This window comes from Hyperolius riggenbachi, chromosome 12, assembly GCF_040937935.1.
Source record: "Hyperolius riggenbachi isolate aHypRig1 chromosome 12, aHypRig1.pri, whole genome shotgun sequence".
NCBI lineage: Eukaryota > Metazoa > Chordata > Amphibia > Anura > Hyperoliidae > Hyperolius > Hyperolius riggenbachi.
Window position 1 is genome coordinate 226,388,955 of NC_090657.1, and position 20,177 is coordinate 226,409,131.

Genomic DNA, 20,177 nt, shown 5'->3' on the forward strand with positions numbered 1-20,177 from the left:
AAGGTCTTCCGCACGCAGCTTCTGCACAGCACACAATGCTACACCGGCCGCTCTGAGGTAACTCGTCCTCTCATTGGTCAACCGGAGTCCGGAGCATGAATCATGCTTTGTGATTGGATCCCCGGGCTGTCACTCACCTGGAGGCGGATCTAGACGTCACTGGAGAGGATGGGACTGATAACGGGATACAGAGAGGCGGGTCATATAACTCCGCCCAACCTCTGGAGGAAGACCGCAGACCTGCAGTGACGCAGCCGGATGCTGAGCCATGATTGGCTGCACAGCCTGGGCGCTTATCGGTAATTCGCAGCCCGAAACAGGGAAAAGCCGTCAGCGGCGGAAGTGCGAGGCGCTCATTGGCTGGCGATCCAGCTGAGGGGCGGGACTCGTGCTCTGATTGGCTGGCAGTAGGCAGCAGTCTCAGGATCCAGCGCTGATTGGCTGGCGGGAAAGCACATGTTCCGCTGTATGGGGCTCTCCGGTCTGCTGTGGCGAAGGTTGTCCCGGCCGCTTATCATGTCTCAGGCCGAGGCTCGGGCCTACTCCGGCCGCAAGAGCAAAGCGCCCCGGGAGCCTCTGCGACACATCAAGAACAAAGACAAGCAGAGCGCCACGACCGGCCTGGGGCCTCATACCTTCTACGTGCAGTGTGTGGGGGCGGGGAGCCGGGACTCCGGGGCCTCCCTCTACCTCTTCTCCGACCAGAGCCGGTAACCGCGTGGGCGGGGCTACACTTCACCAGGGGAGGAGCTTCACTACACCAGAGGAGGAGCTACACTTCACTTGGGGAGGGGCTACACTACACCAGGGAAGTGCCTCATACCTTCTAGTGCAGTGTGTGGGGTCGGGGAGCCGGTGTAATGTCAGATATTGCAGCCCGGAAGCAGACTTCCTCACTGAGTATCACGCATGCTCAGTGGGAAGTTAAACATTTAGCTGAAATATCTCTGCTTCCGCACCACGTACACTCCGGGAAATTTTCAGGGGAGGGAGGGGACCCCCAGATCCAGCTCTGTGTCGAATTGCAGCCCCCTAGCCCCGCTAGTTCCCGAGATAGGTTTGCTGCAATCAGTCTCGGGAACCAGCGGGGCTCGGGGGCTGCAATTCGGCACAGAGCTAGATGTGGGGGTCCCCTCCTTCCCCTGAAAATTTCGGGGGTGTACGTGGTGCGGAAGCGGAGATATTTAGGACGTTTCACACGTGGCTGCACAATGTAATGGGGCGCAGGCTCCTACTGCGCATGCGGGGCTGCACAACGTGCGGGGCTGCAATATCTGACATTACACCGGGACTCCGGGGCCTCCCTCTACTCCAACCACAGCTGGTAACAGTGGGGGTGGGGCCTCACTACACCAGGGCAGGAGCTACACTACACCTGGGGAGGGGCTACACTACACCAGGGAAGTGCCTCATACCTTCTGTGTGGGGGTGGGGAGCCGGGACTCCGGGGCCTCCCTCTACTCCAACCACAGCTGGTAACCGTGGGGGCGGGGCCTCACTACACCAGAGCAGGAGCTACACTTCACCTGGGCAGGGGCTACACTACACCAGAGCAGGAGCTACTCTTCACCTGGGCAGGGGCTACACTACACTAGGGGAGGACACCAGGGGAAGTGCCTCATACCTTCTACGTGCAGTGTGTGGGGGCAGGGAACCGGCACTCTGGGGCCGCTCTCTACCTCTTTGAGCACAGCTGGTAACCTCGAGGAGGGGTTACACTATACCAGGGGAGGAGCTACACTGGGGGAGGGGCCTCATACCTTCTACGTGCAGTGTGTGGGGGCAGGGAACCGGCGCTCTGGGGCCGCTCTCTACCTCTTTGAGCACAGCTGGTAACCTCGAGGAGGGGTTACACTATACCAGGGGAGGAGCTACACTAGGGGAGGGGCCTCATACCTTCTACGTGCAGTGTGTAAGGGCGGCGAGCCGAGACTCCGGGGCCTCCCTCTACCTCTTCTTTGACCACAGCCAGTAACTGTGGGGAAGGGGCTACACTACACCAAGGAGGAGCTACACCAGGGGAGGGGCCTCATGCCTTCTGTGTGGGGGCGGGGAGCCGGGACTCCGGGGCCTCCCCTTACCTCTACTCCGAGCAGAGTCGGTAACCATGGGGCGGGCTACACTACACCAGGGGAGGAACTACACCAGGGAGGAGCTACACTACACCAGGGGTAGAGCCTCATACCTTCTAAGTTCAGTGTGTGGGGGCAGGGAGCTGGGACTCCAAGGCATCCCCCTACTTCTTCTCTGACCACAGTCAGTCAGTAACCATGGGGGCAGGGCTACATTACACCAGGGGAGTGGCCACATTCCTTCTATGTGCAGTGTGTGGGGGTGAGGAGCTAGGACTCCCTCTACCTCTTCTCTGAGCACAGCAAGCAACCTTGGGGGTCGACCCTTAGGCCCCGTTCACACTGCACGCGTTTGTGTCCGTTTTTAAGGTACGCGTTTTGTGTGCGTTTTGCGAGGGCCAGAAAAATCAATGCAAAGGTATGGCCCTCGTTCACATATACGCGTGGCAAACGTATGCGTGCCAGAAACGCATAGTTGGATGCATTTCTGTGCGTCGCGCACAGAAACGCATTATAATGAAAGTCAATGGGCGCGCACTAAAAACGCATGGCATGCGTTTTTGTATGCGTATTCGGAGGTGCGTTTCTCGTCGGAAGTGTAGCTGACATCCTTCAAGAAAAAAAAAAAAAACATTTGGTATACACCTCTTCCAGGTATGATCAAAAACGCGTAAGGAAAAACGCATACAAACGCATTACAAAAACGCGTACAAACGCATGCGTTTTTCCAGTGCGTTTACTAAATGCGTTCTGCACGTTTTCCACACGCACATAATATGAACAGGGCCCATACCTTCTAAGTTCAGTGTGTGGGGGCGGGGAGCTGGGACTCCAGGGCATCCCCCTACTACTTCTCTGAGCACAGTCAGTAACCATGGGGGCAGGGCTACATTACACCAGGGGAGGGGCCACATTCCTTCTATGTGCAGTGTGTGGGGGTGAGGAGCCGGGACTCCGGGGACTCCCTCTACCTCTTCTCTGAGCGCAGCCAGCAACCTTGGGGGTGGGGCCACACTACACCAGGGAAGGAGCTGGACGTAGGTTCAATGTCCCATTAACCGTGCGTCCCCGCCGTTACTGCTGAGATCGCCGCTTTGACCCCGCTGCAATTCGCTCGGCCTGCCATCTTTGTGACAGCAGAGCACTGTGTGCAGGTCAGGAGCCATTTTCATTGGCTCCTGGCACTGTCATCACTGTAAGCCAATCCCATTGCTGTCGGAGGGAAAAGTCAATGTAGGTGCTGGGGGAGGAAAGAGTTGGTGTGGGTGCTGGGGGAGGCAGGATCACTGCAGCGTTAATGCTGGGGAGGGAGAGGTCAGTATGGGTCTTAGGGGAAGGGATAGGTCACTGTGGGTGCAAGGTTTAGGGAGAGGTCACTGCTGTCAGGGAGACACCATCTTACCTGCTCCCACACAGCTGTGGGGATGGTTACACTAGGATTTCTGTATGGCACCTCTTTACTCCAAAGTGTGCCAGATGGGGAGGGGCTTCCTGCGGTTGTGGGTGGAGCTTACCACAGAAAGGGACGGAGCTTCATTTTTGCAGCCAAAGGGGCCTGCAAAGGGGATTTAAAGAGGGGGGGGGGTACTTGGGCACCAGAAGCCCCCCCCCCCCCCCCTCCCCTGCACGTGCCTGCTCATAGAAGTGAATGGAAATTGATCGGACAGTAAATCTGCTGAAAAATCTCATCGTGTATTCCCAGCACAATGCCTATAAGAGCAAGGTGGCTGTGTTTATGTGTTTTGGAGGCAGAATTGTGCTGGGGGTGTGAGTGAGCTGAACTGCTGTATATTTGAGATGGAATCTTGGAGTGTTACTACTGCTTGGGATGCAATAATGGAGATATCTTCTAACTATTGGTCTGCTCGTATTGTACGAATACTCTTCTCACCACACAACCAGTAACCGCGGGGGCGGGACCTCACCACACCATGGGAGGGGCTCAGAACATATTGCGGTGGAGACATCCTGTGGCTGAGGGGAGTAACAGGGATATGTGAGGAAGCAGGCTGGAGTTGTACTTTGTACTGGTTGAACTCGATGGACGTATGTCTTTTTTCAACCAAAATAACTATGTAACATGCTGAGTGCAGTGGGGTGAGGACAGATGTGAGTGGAGAAAATGCTGAGAGGTGGGGAGGCGGGGCTGTGAGGAAGTAATGAGATGAGGACAGGCTGCTGACGTTAGGACTGCTGCCTCTGTGCTTTATCACTGTTCTATCATTTTCCATCTGTGTTTCTCCTGCAGGTATCTGTTTAATTGTGGAGAAGGGACGCAGAGACTGCTGCATGAGAACAAGTAGGTGACTATGTGTGTGCGGCGTGTCCCTTGTGTGCGTGCTGGGTGTCCGGTGCGCATGTCCCGTGTATGCGGCGTGTCCCGTGTATGCGGCGTGTCCCGTGTATGCAGTGTCAGTGTATATAGCGTGTCTGTGTATGCAGCATGTCCGAGTATATACTGCGTGTTTGCTTCATACATGATGGCGGACAATGCCTTTCATGTCTTCTCTCCTAGGCTCAGGTTATCACGAATTAAAAGCATATTTGTGACTCGGATGAACTGGGCCAATGTGGGAGGCTTATCAGGTGAGTTCTATAGCATTACTGTGGGAGGAGCTGGTGCAGGCTTGTACAGGTGTGGGAGGAGCTGGGGCAGGCTTGTACAGGGGTGGACGGAGCTGGGGCAGGCTTGTACAGGTGTTGCTGGGGCAGGCTTGTACAGGTGTTGCAGGAGCTGGGGCAGGCTTGTACAGGGGTGGAAGGAGCTGGGGCAGGCTTGTACAGGGGTGGAAGGAGCTGGGGCAGGCTTGTACAGGGGTGGAAGGAGCTGGGGCAGGCTTGTACAGGTGTGGGTGGAGCTGGTGCAGGCATGTACAGGTGTGGCAAGAGCTGGTGCAGGAATGTACAGGTGTGGCAGGAGCTGGGGCAGGCATGTAAAGGTGTGGGAGGAGCTGGGGCAGGCATGTACAGGTGTTGGAGGAGCTGGTGCAGGCTTGTACAGGTGTGGGAGGCGCTGGGGCAGGCTTGTACAGGTGTGGGAGGCGCTGGGGCAGGCTTGTACAGGTGTGGGAGGCGCTGGGGCAGGCTTGTACAGGTGTAGGAGGAGCTGGGGCAGGCTTGTACAGGTGTGGGAGGAGCTGATTTTACACATATGGGAGGAGCTGGGGCAGGCTTGTACAGGTGTGGGAGGAGCTGGGGCAGGCTTGTACAGGGGTGGAAGGAGCTGGGGCAGGCTTGTACAGGTGTGGGTGGAGCTGGTGCAGGCATGTACAGGTGTGGGAGGAGCTGGGGCAGGCATGTACAGGTGTTGGAGGAGCTGGTGCAGGCTTGTACAGGTGTGGGAGGCGCTGGGGCAGGCTTGTACAGGTGTGGAAGGCGCTGGGGCAGGCTTGTACAGGTGTGGAAGGCGCTGGGGCAGGCTTGTACAGGTGTGGGAGGAGCTGGGGCAGGCATGTACAGGTGTGGGAGGAGCTGGGGCAGGCTTGTACAGGTGTGGGAGGAGCTGGGGCAGGCTTGTACAGGTGTGGCAGGAGCTGGGCAGGCTTGTACAGGTTTGGCAGGAGGTGGGGCAGGCTTGTACAGGTGTGGCAGGAGCTGGGACAGGCTTGTACAGGTGTGGGAGGAGCTGGGGCAGGCTTGTACAGGTGTGGGAGGGGCTGGGGCAGGCTTGTACAGGTGTGGGAGGAGCTGGTGCAGGCTTGTACAAGTGTGGGAGGAGCTGGTGCAGGCTTGTACAGGTGTGGGAGGAGCTGGGGCAGGCTTGTACAGGTGTGGGAGGAGCTGGGGCAGGCTTGTACAGGTGTGGGAGGAGCTGGGCAGGCTTGTACAGGTGTGGGAGGAGCTGGGGCAGGCTTGTACAGGTGTGGGAGGAGCAGGGGCAGGCTTGTACAGGTGTGGGAGGAGCTGGTGCAGGCATGTACAGGTGTGGCAAGAGCTGGTGCAGGAATGTACAGGTGTGGCAGGAGCTGGGGCAGGCATGTACAGGTATGGGTGGAGCTGGTGCAGGCATGTACAGGTGTGGGAGGAGCTGGGGCAGGCATGTACAGGTGTTGGAGGAGCTGGTGCAGGCTTGTACAGGTGTGGGAGGCGCTGGGGCAGGCTTGTACAGGTGTGGGAGGCGCTGGGGCAGGCTTGTACAGGTGTGGGAGGCGCTGGGGCAGGCTTGTACAGGTGTGGGAGGCGCTGGGGCAGGCTTGTACAGGTGTGGGAGGCGCTGGGGCAGGCTTGTACAGGTGTGGGAGGCGCTGGGGCAGGCTTGTACAGGTGTGGGAGGAGCTGGGGCAGGCATGTACAGGTGTGGGAGGAGCTGGGGCAGGCTTGTACAGGGGTGGGAGGCCTGGTGAAGGGTTGAACATGCGGAAGGAGCTGATTTTAAGAGCTGGCAAGAGCTGGTGCAGGAATGTACAGGTGTGGCAGGAGCTGGGGCAGGCATGTACAGGTATGGGTGGAGCTGGTGCAGGCATGTACAGGTGTTGGAGGAGCTGGTGCAGGCTTGTACAGGTGTGGGAGGCGCTGGGGCAGGCTTGTACAGGTGTGGGAGGCGCTGGGGCAGGCTTGTACAGGTGTGGGAGGAGCTGGGGCAGGCATGTACAGGTGTGGGAGGAGCAGGGGCAGGCTTGTACAGGTGTGGGTGGAGCTGGTGCAGGCATGTACAGGTGTGGGAGGAGCTGGGGCAGGCATGTACAGGTGTTGGAGGAGCTGGTGCAGGCTTGTACAGGTGTGGGAGGCGCTGGGGCAGGCTTGTACAGGTGTGGAAGGCGCTGGGGCAGGCTTGTACAGGTGTGGAAGGCGCTGGGGCAGGCTTGTACAGGTGTGGAAGGCGCTGGGGCAGGCTTGTACAGGTGTGGAAGGCGCTGGGGCAGGCTTGTACAGGTGTGGGAGGAGCTGGGGCAGGCATGTACAGGTGTGGGAGGAGCTGGGGCAGGCTTGTACAGGTGTGGGAGGAGCTGGGGCAGGCTTGTACAGGTGTGGCAGGAGCTGGGCAGGCTTGTACAGGTTTGGCAGGAGGTGGGGCAGGCTTGTACAGGTGTGGCAGGAGCTGGGACAGGCTTGTACAGGTGTGGGAGGAGCTGGGGCAGGCTTGTACAGGTGTGGGAGGGGCTGGGGCAGGCTTGTACAGGTGTGGGAGGAGCTGGTGCAGGCTTGTACAAGTGTGGGAGGAGCTGGTGCAGGCTTGTACAGGTGTGGGAGGAGCTGGGGCAGGCTTGTACAGGTGTGGGAGGAGCTGGGGCAGGCTTGTACAGGTGTGGGAGGAGCTGGGGCAGGCTTGTACAGGTGTGGGAGGAGCTGGGGCAGGCTTGTACAGGTGTGGGAGGAGCAGGGGCAGGCTTGTACAGGTGTGGGAGGAGCTGGTGCAGGCATGTACAGGTGTGGCAAGAGCTGGTGCAGGAATGTACAGGTGTGGCAGGAGCTGGGGCAGGCATGTACAGGTATGGGTGGAGCTGGTGCAGGCATGTACAGGTGTGGGAGGAGCTGGGGCAGGCATGTACAGGTGTTGGAGGAGCTGGTGCAGGCTTGTACAGGTGTGGGAGGCGCTGGGGCAGGCTTGTACAGGTGTGGGAGGCGCTGGGGCAGGCTTGTACAGGTGTGGGAGGCGCTGGGGCAGGCTTGTACAGGTGTGGGAGGCGCTGGGGCAGGCTTGTACAGGTGTGGGAGGCGCTGGGGCAGGCTTGTACAGGTGTGGGAGGCGCTGGGGCAGGCTTGTACAGGTGTGGGAGGCGCTGGGGCAGGCTTGTACAGGTGTGGGAGGAGCTGGGGCAGGCATGTACAGGTGTGGGAGGAGCTGGGGCAGGCTTGTACAGGGGTGGGAGGCCTGGTGAAGGGTTGAACATGCGGAAGGAGCTGATTTTAAGAGCTGGCAAGAGCTGGTGCAGGAATGTACAGGTGTGGCAGGAGCTGGGGCAGGCATGTACAGGTATGGGTGGAGCTGGTGCAGGCATGTACAGGTGTTGGAGGAGCTGGTGCAGGCTTGTACAGGTGTGGGAGGCGCTGGGGCAGGCTTGTACAGGTGTGGGAGGCGCTGGGGCAGGCTTGTACAGGTGTGGGAGGAGCTGGGGCAGGCATGTACAGGTGTGGGAGGAGCAGGGGCAGGCTTGTACAGGTGTGGGTGGAGCTGGTGCAGGCATGTACAGGTGTGGGAGGAGCTGGGGCAGGCATGTACAGGTGTTGGAGGAGCTGGTGCAGGCTTGTACAGGTGTGGGAGGCGCTGGGGCAGGCTTGTACAGGTGTGGAAGGCGCTGGGGCAGGCTTGTACAGGTGTGGAAGGCGCTGGGGCAGGCTTGTACAGGTGTGGGAGGAGCTGGGGCAGGCATGTACAGGTGTGGGAGGAGCTGGGGCAGGCTTGTACAGGTGTGGGAGGAGCTGGGGCAGGCTTGTACAGGTGTGGCAGGAGCTGGGCAGGCTTGTACAGGTTTGGCAGGAGGTGGGGCAGGCTTGTACAGGTGTGGCAGGAGCTGGGACAGGCTTGTACAGGTGTGGGAGGAGCTGGGGCAGGCTTGTACAGGTGTGGGAGGGGCTGGGGCAGGCTTGTACAGGTGTGGGAGGAGCTGGTGCAGGCTTGTACAAGTGTGGGAGGAGCTGGTGCAGGCTTGTACAGGTGTGGGAGGAGCTGGGGCAGGCTTGTACAGGTGTGGGAGGAGCTGGGGCAGGCTTGTACAGGTGTGGGAGGAGCTGGGGCAGGCTTGTACAGGTGTGGGAGGAGCAGGGGCAGGCTTGTACAGGTGTGGGAGGAGCTGGTGCAGGCATGTACAGGTGTGGCAAGAGCTGGTGCAGGAATGTACAGGTGTGGCAGGAGCTGGGGCAGGCATGTACAGGTATGGGTGGAGCTGGTGCAGGCATGTACAGGTGTGGGAGGAGCTGGGGCAGGCATGTACAGGTGTTGGAGGAGCTGGTGCAGGCTTGTACAGGTGTGGGAGGCGCTGGGGCAGGCTTGTACAGGTGTGGGAGGCGCTGGGGCAGGCTTGTACAGGTGTGGGAGGCGCTGGGGCAGGCTTGTACAGGTGTGGGAGGCGCTGGGGCAGGCTTGTACAGGTGTGGGAGGCGCTGGGGCAGGCTTGTACAGGTGTGGGAGGCGCTGGGGCAGGCTTGTACAGGTGTGGGAGGCGCTGGGGCAGGCTTGTACAGGTGTGGGAGGCGCTGGGGCAGGCTTGTACAGGTGTGGGAGGCGCTGGGGCAGGCTTGTACAGGTGTGGGAGGCGCTGGGGCAGGCTTGTACAGGTGTGGGAGGCGCTGGGGCAGGCATGTACAGGTGTGGGAGGAGCTGGGGCAGGCTTGTACAGGGGTGGGAGGCCTGGTGAAGGGTTGAACATGTGGAAGGAGCTGATTTTAAGAGCTGGCAAGAGCTGGTGCAGGAATGTACAGGTGTGGCAGGAGCTGGGGCAGGCATGTACAGGTATGGGTGGAGCTGGTGCAGGCATGTACAGGTGTGGGAGGAGCTGGGGCAGGCATGTACAGGTGTTGGAGGAGCTGGTGCAGGCTTGTACAGGTGTGGGAGGCGCTGGGGCAGGCTTGTACAGGTGTGGGAGGCGCTGGGGCAGGCTTGTACAGGTGTGGGAGGCGCTGGGGCAGGCTTGTACAGGTGTGGGAGGAGCTGGGGCAGGCATGTACAGGTGTGGGAGGAGCAGGGGCAGGCTTGTACAGGTGTGGGAGGAGCAGGGGCAGGCTTGTACAGGTGTGGGAGGAGCAGGGGCAGGCTTGTACAGGTGTGGGAGGAGCTGGTGCAGGCATGTACAGGTGTGGCAAGAGCTGGTGCAGGCATGTACAGGTGTGGCAGGAGCTGGGGCAGGCATGTACAGGTGTGGGAGGAGCTGGGGCAGGCATGTACAGGTGTGGGAGGAGCTGGGGCAGGCATGTACAGGTGTGGGAGGAGCTGGGGCAGGCATGTACAGGTGTTGGAGGCGCTGGGGCAGGCTTGTACAGGTGTGGGAGGCGCTGGGGCAGGCATGTACAGGTGTGGGAGGAGCTGGTGCAGGCTTGTACAGGGGTGGGAGGCCTGGTGAAGGGTTGAACATGTGGAAGGAGCTGATTTTAAGAGCTGGCAGGAGCTGGTGCAGGAATGTACAGGTGTGGCAGGAGCTGGGGCAGGCATGTACAGGTATGGGTGGAGCTGGTGCAGGCATGTACAGGTGTGGGAGGAGCTGGGGCAGGCTTGTACAGGTGTAGGAGGAGCTGGTGCAGGCTTGTACAGGTGTGGGAGGCGCTGGGGCAGGCTTGTACAGGTGTGGGAGGCGCTGGGGCAGGCTTGTACAGGTGTGGGAGGCGCTGGGGCAGGCTTGTACAGGTGTGGGAGGAGCTGGGGCAGGCATGTACAGGTGTGGGAGGAGCAGGGGCAGGCTTGTACAGGTGTGGGAGGAGCAGGGGCAGGCTTGTACAGGTGTGGGAGGAGCAGGTGCAGGCATGTACAGGTGTGGGTGGAGCTGGTGCAGGCATGTACAGGTGTGGGAGGAGCTGGGGCAGGCATGTACAGGTGTTGGAGGAGCTGGTGCAGGCTTGTACAGGTGTGGGAGGCGCTGGGGCAGGCTTGTACAGGTGTGGGAGGCGCTGGGGCAGGCTTGTACAGGTGTGGGAGGCGCTGGGGCAGGCTTGTACAGGTGTGGGAGGAGCTGGGGCAGGCTTGTACAGGGGTGGACGGAGCTGGGGCAGGCTTGTACAGGTGTTGCAGGAGCTGGGGCAGGCTTGTACAGGGGTGGAAGGAGCTGGGGCAGGCTTGTACAGGGGTGGAAGGAGCTGGGGCAGGCTTGTACAGGTGTGGGTGGAGCTGGTGCAGGCATGTACAGGTGTGGCAAGAGCTGGTGCAGGAATGTACAGGTGTGGCAGGAGCTGGGGCAGGCATGTACAGGTGTGGCAGGAGCTGGGGCAGGCATGTACAGGTGTGGCAGGAGCTGGGGCAGGCATGTACAGGTGTGGCAGGAGCTGGTGCAGGCATGTACAGGTGTGGGAGGAGCTGGGGCAGGCATGTACAGGTGTTGGAGGAGCTGGTGCAGGCTTGTACAGGTGTGGGAGGCGCTGGGGCAGGCTTGTACAGGTGTGGGAGGCGCTGGGGCAGGCTTGTACAGGTGTGGGAGGCGCTGGGGCAGGCTTGTACAGGTGTGGGAGGAGCTGGTGCAGGCTTGTACAGGGGTGGGAGGCCTGGTGAAGGGTTGAACATGTGGAAGGAGCTGATTTTACACATATGGGAGGAGCTGGGGCAGGCTTGTACAGGTGTGGGAGGAGCTGGGGCAGGCTTGTACAGGGGTGGAAGGAGCTGGGGCAGGCTTGTACAGGTGTGGGTGGAGCTGGTGCAGGCATGTACAGGTGTGGCAGGAGCTGCTGCAGGAATGTACAGGTGTGGCAGGAGCTGGTGCAGGCTTGTACAGGTGTGGGTGGAGCTGGTGCAGGCTTGTACAGGGGTGGGAGGCCTGGTGAAGGGTTGAACATGTGGAAGGAGCTGATTTTAAGAGCTGGCAGGAGCTGGTGCAGGAATGTACAGGTGTGGCAGGAGCTGGGGCAGGCATGTACAGGTATGGGTGGAGCTGGTGCAGGCATGTACAGGTGTGGGAGGAGCTGGGGCAGGCTTGTACAGGTGTGGGAGGAGCTGGTGCAGGCTTGTACAGGTGTGGGAGGCGCTGGGGCAGGCTTGTACAGGTGTGGGAGGCGCTGGGGCAGGCTTGTACAGGTGTGGGAGGCGCTGGGGCAGGCTTGTACAGGTGTGGGAGGAGCTGGGGCAGGCATGTACAGGTGTGGGAGGAGCAGGGGCAGGCTTGTACAGGTGTGGGAGGAGCAGGGGCAGGCTTGTACAGGTGTGGGAGGAGCAGGTGCAGGCATGTACAGGTGTGGGTGGAGCTGGTGCAGGCATGTACAGGTGTGGGAGGAGCTGGGGCAGGCATGTACAGGTGTTGGAGGAGCTGGTGCAGGCTTGTACAGGTGTGGGAGGCGCTGGGGCAGGCTTGTACAGGTGTGGGAGGCGCTGGGGCAGGCTTGTACAGGTGTGGGAGGCGCTGGGGCAGGCTTGTACAGGTGTGGGAGGAGCTGGGGCAGGCTTGTACAGGGGTGGACGGAGCTGGGGCAGGCTTGTACAGGTGTTGCAGGAGCTGGGGCAGGCTTGTACAGGGGTGGAAGGAGCTGGGGCAGGCTTGTACAGGGGTGGAAGGAGCTGGGGCAGGCTTGTACAGGGGTGGAAGGAGCTGGGGCAGGCTTGTACAGGTGTGGGTGGAGCTGGTGCAGGCATGTACAGGTGTGGCAAGAGCTGGTGCAGGAATGTACAGGTGTGGCAGGAGCTGGGGCAGGCATGTACAGGTGTGGCAGGAGCTGGGGCAGGCATGTACAGGTGTGGCAGGAGCTGGTGCAGGCATGTACAGGTGTGGGAGGAGCTGGGGCAGGCATGTACAGGTGTTGGAGGAGCTGGTGCAGGCTTGTACAGGTGTGGGAGGCGCTGGGGCAGGCTTGTACAGGTGTGGGAGGCGCTGGGGCAGGCTTGTACAGGTGTGGGAGGCGCTGGGGCAGGCTTGTACAGGTGTGGGAGGAGCTGGGGCAGGCATGTACAGGTGTGGGAGGAGCTGGTGCAGGCTTGTACAGGGGTGGGAGGCCTGGTGAAGGGTTGAACATGTGGAAGGAGCTGATTTTACACATATGGGAGGAGCTGGGGCAGGCTTGTACAGGTGTGGGAGGAGCTGGGGCAGGCTTGTACAGGGGTGGAAGGAGCTGGGGCAGACTTGTACAGGTGTGGGTGGAGCTGGTGCAGGCATGTACAGGTGTGGCAGGAGCTGCTGCAGGAATGTACAGGTGTGGCAGGAGCTGGTGCAGGCTTGTACAGGTGTGGGTGGAGCTGGTGCAGGCATGTACAGGTGTGGGAGGAGCTGGGGCAGGCATGTACAGGTGTTGGAGGAGCTGGTGCAGGCTTGTACAGGTGTGGGAGGCGCTGGGGCAGGCTTGTACAGGTGTGGAAGGCGCTGGGGCAGGCTTGTACAGGTGTGGGAGGAGCTGGGGCAGGCTTGTACAGGTGTGGGAGGAGCTGGGGCAGGCTTGTACAGGTGTGGGAGGAGCTGGGGCAGGCTTGTACAGGTGTGGCAGGAGCTGGGGCAGGCTTGTACAGGTTTGGCAGGAGCTGGGGCAGGCTTGTACAGGTGTGGCAGGAGCTGGGGCAGGCTTGTACAGGTGTGGCAGGAGCTGGGGCAGGCTTGTACAGGTGTGGGAGGAGCTGGGGCAGGCTTGTACAGGTGTGGGAGGAGCTGGGGCAGGCTTGTACAGGTGTGGGAGGGGCTGGGGCAGGCTTGTACAGGTGTGGGAGGGGCTGGGGCAGGCTTGTACAGGTTTGGGAGGAGCTGGGGCAGGCTTGTACAGGTGTGGGAGGGGCTGGGGCAGACTTGTACACGTGTGGGAGGGGCTGGGCAGGCATGTACAGGTGTGGCTGGGGCAGGCATGTACTGGTGCGGGAGGAGCTGGTGCAGGCTTGTACAGGTGTGGGAGGAGCTGGTGCAGGCTTGTACAGGTGTGAGAGGGGCTGGGGCAGGCATGTACAGGTGCGGGAGGGGCTGGGGCAGGCATGTACAGGTGCGGGAGAAGCTGGGGCAGGCATGTACAGGTGTGAGAGGGGCTGGGCAGGCTTGTACAGGTGTGGGAGGGGCAGGCTTGTACAGGTGTGGGAGGAGCTGGGGCAGGCTTGTACACGTGTGAGAGGGGCTGGGCAGGCATGTACAGGTGTGGGAGGGGCAGGCTTGTACAGGTGTGGGAGGAGCTGGGGCAGGCTTGTACAGGTGTGAGAGGGGCTGGGCAGGCATGTACAGGTGTGGGAGGGGCAGGCTTGTACAGGTGTGGGAGGAGCTGGTGCAGGCTTGTACAGGTGTGGGAGGAGCTGGTGCAGGCTTGTACAGGTGTGGGAGGAGCTGGGGCAGGCTTGTACAGGTGTGGGAGGAGCTGGGGCAGGCTTGTACAGGTGTGGGAGGAGCTGGGGCAGGCTTGTACAGGTGTGGGAGGAGCTGGGGCAGGCTTGTACAGGTGTGGGAGGAGCTGGGGCAGGCTTGTACAGGTGTGGGAGGAGCTGGGGCAGGCTTGTATAGGTGTGGGAGGAGCAGGGGCAGGCTTGTATAGGTGTGGGAGGAGCAGGGGCAGGCTTGTACAGGTGTGGGAGGAGCAGGGGCAGGCTTGTACAGGTGTGGGAGGAGCAGGGGCAGGCTTGTACAGGTGTGGGAGGAGCTGGGGCAGGCTTGTACAGGTGTGGGAGGAGCTGGGGCAGGCTTGTACAGGTGTGGGAGGAGCTGGGGCAGGCTTGTACAGGTGTGGGAGGAGCTGGGGCAGGCTTGTACAGGTGTGGGAGGAGCTGGGGCAGGCTTGTACAGGTGTGTGAGGAGCTGGGGCAGGCATGTACAGGTGTGTGAGGAGCTGATTTTACACATGTGGGAGGAGCTGCTGCAGGCTCTCTCTGATGGCAGACAAGTGCAGTAATGCAGATTAGAGGCTGCTTTGCTTGTGTGGACTCAGCGTAGGCATGGCCTCTGGTGTTCTGGAACTTCAACCTTTGTGTTTTATATCAGTGTTTCTGGTGAATGGTTGTTGGATAACGACTGCATATTGTCTCATGTTTGCTCTCTTCTGCCCCCTGCAGGCATGCTGCTGACACTGCGAGATCTGGGCCTGCCGTCCTGCGCTGTGTTCGGGCCTCCACAGCTGGTAAGGGCCATCCATGGGATGGTATAGTAGAGCAGCTGAAGGCCAGTAACCACTCCCCTCCTGCCATTAGGTGTGAGGGGGAGGGAAGATTGCACCTGATTGGCTATTGTAGGCCAGTAACCACTCCCCTCCTGCCATTAGGTTTGAGGGGGAGGGAAGATGGCACCTGATTGGCTATTGTAGGCCAGTAACCACTCCCCTCCTGCCATTAGGTATTAGAGGGGGGAGGGAACATGGCACCTCATTGGCTATTGTCCTTCCTTGGCGCATCGCTTGGCCAGTCTCTTGGCAGAGCTACATAATAATATGCCAGTATTTTAAAGTTAGTGGAAGATGGTTTTGAGTAAGAAATATCTTTAAAGCCGTCTTCCACATCGTGCTCACAGATGTACAACCACAATATTTTCATGCAATTTTTGTGTGATCATCCGTTTTCAAGATGCTATTGCGTTTGCCTTTTTTTTGACTGTTTGCTAGCACAAACCTAAATAAAACAAAAATGGCGTATCGCTGTGTTCAGTTCAGGATTTTCCTGCGCTCCCTCTGGCTGTAACCCAAACGCCGGCATTGCTGCATTCATCAACCACAGTCACTCTGAGAATGCTGCCGGCAGAGTGACTGTGACTGTGAAGAAATTGCAGCATTGTTGTGGGAACGCTCTCAGCACTAGCATTACACTAGCGCAGTGATCAGCAAGAACCAGTCAGCCGGCCCTGAGGGTGATCCCCGTGGGAGCTTTCACACCATTAGAGTCACTGAAAATCACAGAACATAGACACTACAAACTGCGCTGCGATGTGAATGTAGCAATATTAAGAATGCTTGCTGGTGACGCATAGTGAATGATGTAGTGACGACTGATGTACTGTCGTCAGGGCTGTGGAGTCGGAGTTGGAGCAATTTTGGGTACTCTCTGTTGGAGTCGGAGGGTTTCTTAAACTGAGGAGTCGGAGTCGCATGTTTGTACCAAATCCACAGTTCTGGTATTGGACTAAGGAGTCTGAGCCATTTTGGGTATCCGGAGTCGTAGTTGGATGATTTTTGTACCGACTCCACAGCCCTGACTGTCGTAGTGATGTACTGACTGAGCTAGTGACACACTGACTGGTGTACTGACGTGCGCACTGATATCTTCTCTCTGTCACAGGAGAGGTTCCTGCAGGCTGCCAAGGTGTATTGTGGACCCCTAGAAGGCCTTCAAGTGGGTAAGAAGCATTTTATACAGAAACATAATTTCATGGTAGGGTGTGCTACTGTGCTATGATACATCACTGGTAGGGGGCGCTGTGATCTGTAACTGCTAGTCTGTTTTTTGATCTGATTGTGCAAACTTTTGGTTGCTCAGTGTTCTCGCCAGAATTTTTTTCCAGCCAGGTGGCATAGGAGGAGGAGGTGGGGTTAATGTAAGGGCAGTGCTTCTCTGTGCAGCTCTGCTTACAGCATAGGAGGAGGAGGCTGGGTAAAGCTGGGGCAGTGCTTCTCTGTGCAGCTCTGCTTACAACATAGGATGAAGAGGCGGAGTGAAGCAGGGGCGGTGCTTCTCTGTGCAGCTCTGCTTACAGCAGAAGAGGAGGAGGGGTGAATGCAAAGGGGCGGTGCTTCTCTGTGCAGCTCTGCTTACAGCAGAGGCGGGGTGAATGCAGGGGCGGTGCTTCTCTGTGGAGCTCTGCTTACAGCATAGGAGGATGAGGAGGAGGTGGGGTGAATGTAGGGGCGGTGCTTCTCTGAGCAGTTCTGCTTACAGCATTGGAGGAGAATGAGGAGGAGGGGTTAATGCAAGGGGCGGTGCTTCTCTGAGCTGCTCTGCTTACAGCAGAGGAGGAGGCGGGGTAAATGCAGGGGCGGTGCTTCTCTGTGCAGCTCTGCTTACAGCATAGGATGAAGAGGCTGGGTGAAGCAGGGGCGGTGCTTCTCTGGGCAGTTCTGCTTACAGCATTGGAGGAGGTGGGGTTAATGCAAGGGGTGGTGCTTCTCTGTGCAGCTCTGCTTACAGCAGAGGAGGAGGATGAGGAGGCGGGGTTAATGCAAGGGGTGGTGCTTCTCTCGGCAGCTCTGCTTACAGCAGAAGAGGATAATGAGGAGGCAGGGTGAATGCAAGGGGTGGTGCTTCTCTCGGCAGCTCTGCTTACAGCAGAGGAGGAGGAGGCGGGGTGAATGCAGAGGCGGTGCTTCTCTGTGGAGCTCTGCTTACAGCAGAGGAGGAGGAGGCAGGGTAAATGCAGGGGCGGTGCTTCTCTGTGGAGCTCTGCTTACAGCAGAGGAGGAGGCAGGGTAAATGCAGGGGCGGTGCTTCTCTGTGCAGCTCTGCTTACAGCATAGGAGGAGGATGAGGAGGTGGGCTGAATGTAGGGGTGGTGCTTCTCTGAGCAATTCTGCTTACAGCATTGGAGGAGAATGAGGAGGCGAGGTTAATGCAAGGGGCGGTGCTTCTCTGAGCAGCTCTGCTTACAGCAGAGGAGGAGGCGGGGTAAATGCAGGGGCTGTGCTTCTCTGTGCAGCTCTGCATACAGCATAGGATGAAGAGGCAGGGTGAAGCAGGGGCGGTGCTTCTCTGGGCAGTTCTGCTTACAGCATTGGAGGAGGTGGCGTTAATGCAAGGGGTAGTGCTTGCTCTGTGCAGCTCTGCTTACAGTAGAAGAGGAGGAGGGGTGAATGCAAGGGGCGGTGCTTCTCTGTGCAGCTCTGCTTACAGCAGAGGCGGGGTGAATGCAGGGGCGGTGCTTCTCTGTGCAGCTCTGCTTACAGCAGAGGCGGGGTGAATGCAGGGGCGGTGCTTCTCTGTGCAGCTCTGCTTACAGCAGAGGCGGGGTGAATGCAGGGGCGGTGCTTCTCTGAGCAGTTCTGCTTACATCATTGGAGGAGAATGAGGAGGCGGGGTTAATGCAAGGGGTGGTGCTTCTCTGTGCAACTCTGCTTACAGCAGAAGAAGATAATGAGGAGGCGGGGTGAATGCAAGGGGTGGTGCTTCTCTCGGCAGCTCTGCTTACAGCAGAGGAGGAGGATGAGGAGACGGGGTGAATGCAGGGGCGGTGCTTCTTTGTGCAACTCTGCTTACAGTCTAGGAGTAGAATGAAGAGGCAAGCCGATGACAGCCGGGTGTTTACCAAATTGTGCCACCTGGGGAGAACACTGGTTGCTGCTGTTTTTGGGCCATTGTAGTCCCTGTGTTAACTTTTTGTTATATGAAATATATTTTCCTCTTACCTCTCGTGTCTCCCCCTCCTTACACTGCAGCCTGGTATGGGCAGAGCTCCTATCTCCTATTGTATCTTGGTATCACAGTATGGGCTTGATTCACTAAACCCAGTACCTCAATGCCAACTCGCTGCTAGACCCACTGCAATCTGAATTTCGGCCTGCCCACTCAACCGAAACTGCTCTCACCAAAGTGGTCAATGACCTTGCCTTAGCTAAAGCTGAAGGTAAATACGCCATTCTCCTCCTCCTCCTTGACTTTTCAGCAGCTTTTGACACAGTAGATCATCCCCTACTCCTCCAGTCCCTCCAGTCCATGGGCATTCACGATCTCGCCCTGACCTGGCTTTCATCCTACCTCTCCAACCGCTCCTTCACGACCGCCTTCAATGAGTCCTTGTCCACCCCCAACCAACTCTCGGTGGGAGCCCCCATGGCTCGGTCCTTGGTCCCCTACTGGTCACCCTATACACATCCTCCATTGGCAAGGTTTTCTCCTCCATGGGTTTTAACTATCATCTGTATGCAGATGACACCCAGATCTACCTCCACACTCCTGACATATCCACCACTACCATGGATAAGGTCTCCTCCTGCCTATCTGCCATCTCCTCCTGAATGTCCGCTAGGTTCCTGAAACTAAATCTAGACAAAACGGAATTTATCATCTTCCCACCCCGGCCATCCATGAACCTCCCAGATGTGCATGTCACTGTTAACCACACTACCATTCACCCTACCTCTCAAGCCCGCTGTCTGGGTGTCACCCTGGACTCCGCACTCTCCTTCACTCCCCACATCCAAAACCTCGCAAAGTCCTGCAACTTCCACCTTCGTAACATCTGTAAGAATCGCCCTTTCCTGACCTCTGCCACCACCAAACTCCTCATCCATGCCCTCATAATTTCCCGCCTCGACTACTGCAATGCCCTTCTGTCTGGTCTTCCTATGACCCGAACAGCCCCACTGCAGTTCATCATGAATGCGGCAGCCAGAATTGTCCACTTCTCCCATCACTCCACCATGGCAGATCCCCTCCTTGAATCCATCCACTGGCTTCCTATCCAGTACAGAATCAGATTCAAGATACTGTGTCTGACCTACAAATCTGTCCACAAAACCTGTCCAACCTACATTTCCGATCTTACTCAGAGGTACACACCTAGCCGCTCACTCCGCTCTTCCAATGAACTTCGCCTAACCGCCCCCCGCATCACCCAGTCCCATGCACGCCTCCAGGACTTCTCAAGAGCTGCTCCAACACTATGGAACTTCCTACCTCCACCCATTAGGGCAGCCCCCTCCTTCAACATCTTCAAGAAGGCCCTCAAAACTCACCTTTTCACTCTGGCCTACTACCCCTCACAAGTGCTCTAACCCTACAGCTGAACTCTGGTCCCCTACCGTCCGTGTCCTTACCTCTCCCTCTAGATTGTAAGCCTTTGGGCAGGGTCCTCCTCCCTTTGTGTCCTACATGATCATGCACCTCCATTACTGTGAACCCATGTTATGCATCTGAGTGAACCTAACTTGCCTAATCTCCATGCTCCCCTCCAGTGACTGACTAAGCATTATAAAGAAAAGATTAGAGGTAGGACTGGCACTCAACCAAAACTGGAATACAGCAGCTGGATCCTGGTTCAAAACATTACGTGCTCTAGGTCCCATACACATCAGTATTTTCCATAGAACAAACAGTAGACCTGGCACCGATTGCAATAATCCAAGTTTTCTTTAATCCAGCAGGTACAAGCAAGACATAGGAAGCAAGTGGATAGTCGGCCTCTACTGTTTGTTCTATGGAAAATACTGACTAAGCATTACCTTGTACTCATACTGTGCTACGTGATCTGGTTTGCATGTATTCCTGTATTGTCCTATTGCTGTATGTGACCCCTAAATATTGTCTGTAACCCTAACTAATGTCCAGCTCTGCGTAATATGTTGGTGCTTTATAAATACAATACATAAACCTTGATAACTCAAATATAACAAGTTATCAAAGATATCACTGTGACGAGAAAAGTATCCGTACATCACGAACAGACCAATAGTTCGAAGATCTCTCCTTTATTCTATCTCCAGCAGTAGAAAGCACTCCATCTCACGCAATAGTCACAATCCAACACTCCATCGATGAATACAACGCAACAATTGTTCACTCACAAGCCCAGCACAATTCTACCTCTAAACACAGCCTCCTGGCTCTTATGCTGGAAATACATGGTACGTTTTTGCCGCTCAATTTCGTGCCCGATCGTTTTCCGC

At 58.0% G+C, this 20,177-nt stretch overlaps 1 protein-coding gene across 1 annotated transcript in view; it reads left to right on the forward strand.

The window, feature by feature from the left end:
- The first annotated feature begins 438 nt into the window (after positions 1-438).
- The window catches only part of ELAC2 (elaC ribonuclease Z 2), a 79,686-nt gene continuing 59,947 nt past the window's right edge, over positions 439-20,177 (forward strand). Inside the window, exons 1-5 of the mRNA XM_068263175.1 lie at positions 439-710; positions 4,321-4,371; positions 4,588-4,658; positions 14,650-14,714; positions 15,862-15,919. Of these exons, the coding sequence (XP_068119276.1) occupies positions 457-710; positions 4,321-4,371; positions 4,588-4,658; positions 14,650-14,714; positions 15,862-15,919 (499 nt within the window). The 5' untranslated portion in view covers positions 439-456. The remainder of the gene's footprint in view (positions 711-4,320; positions 4,372-4,587; positions 4,659-14,649; positions 14,715-15,861; positions 15,920-20,177) is intronic.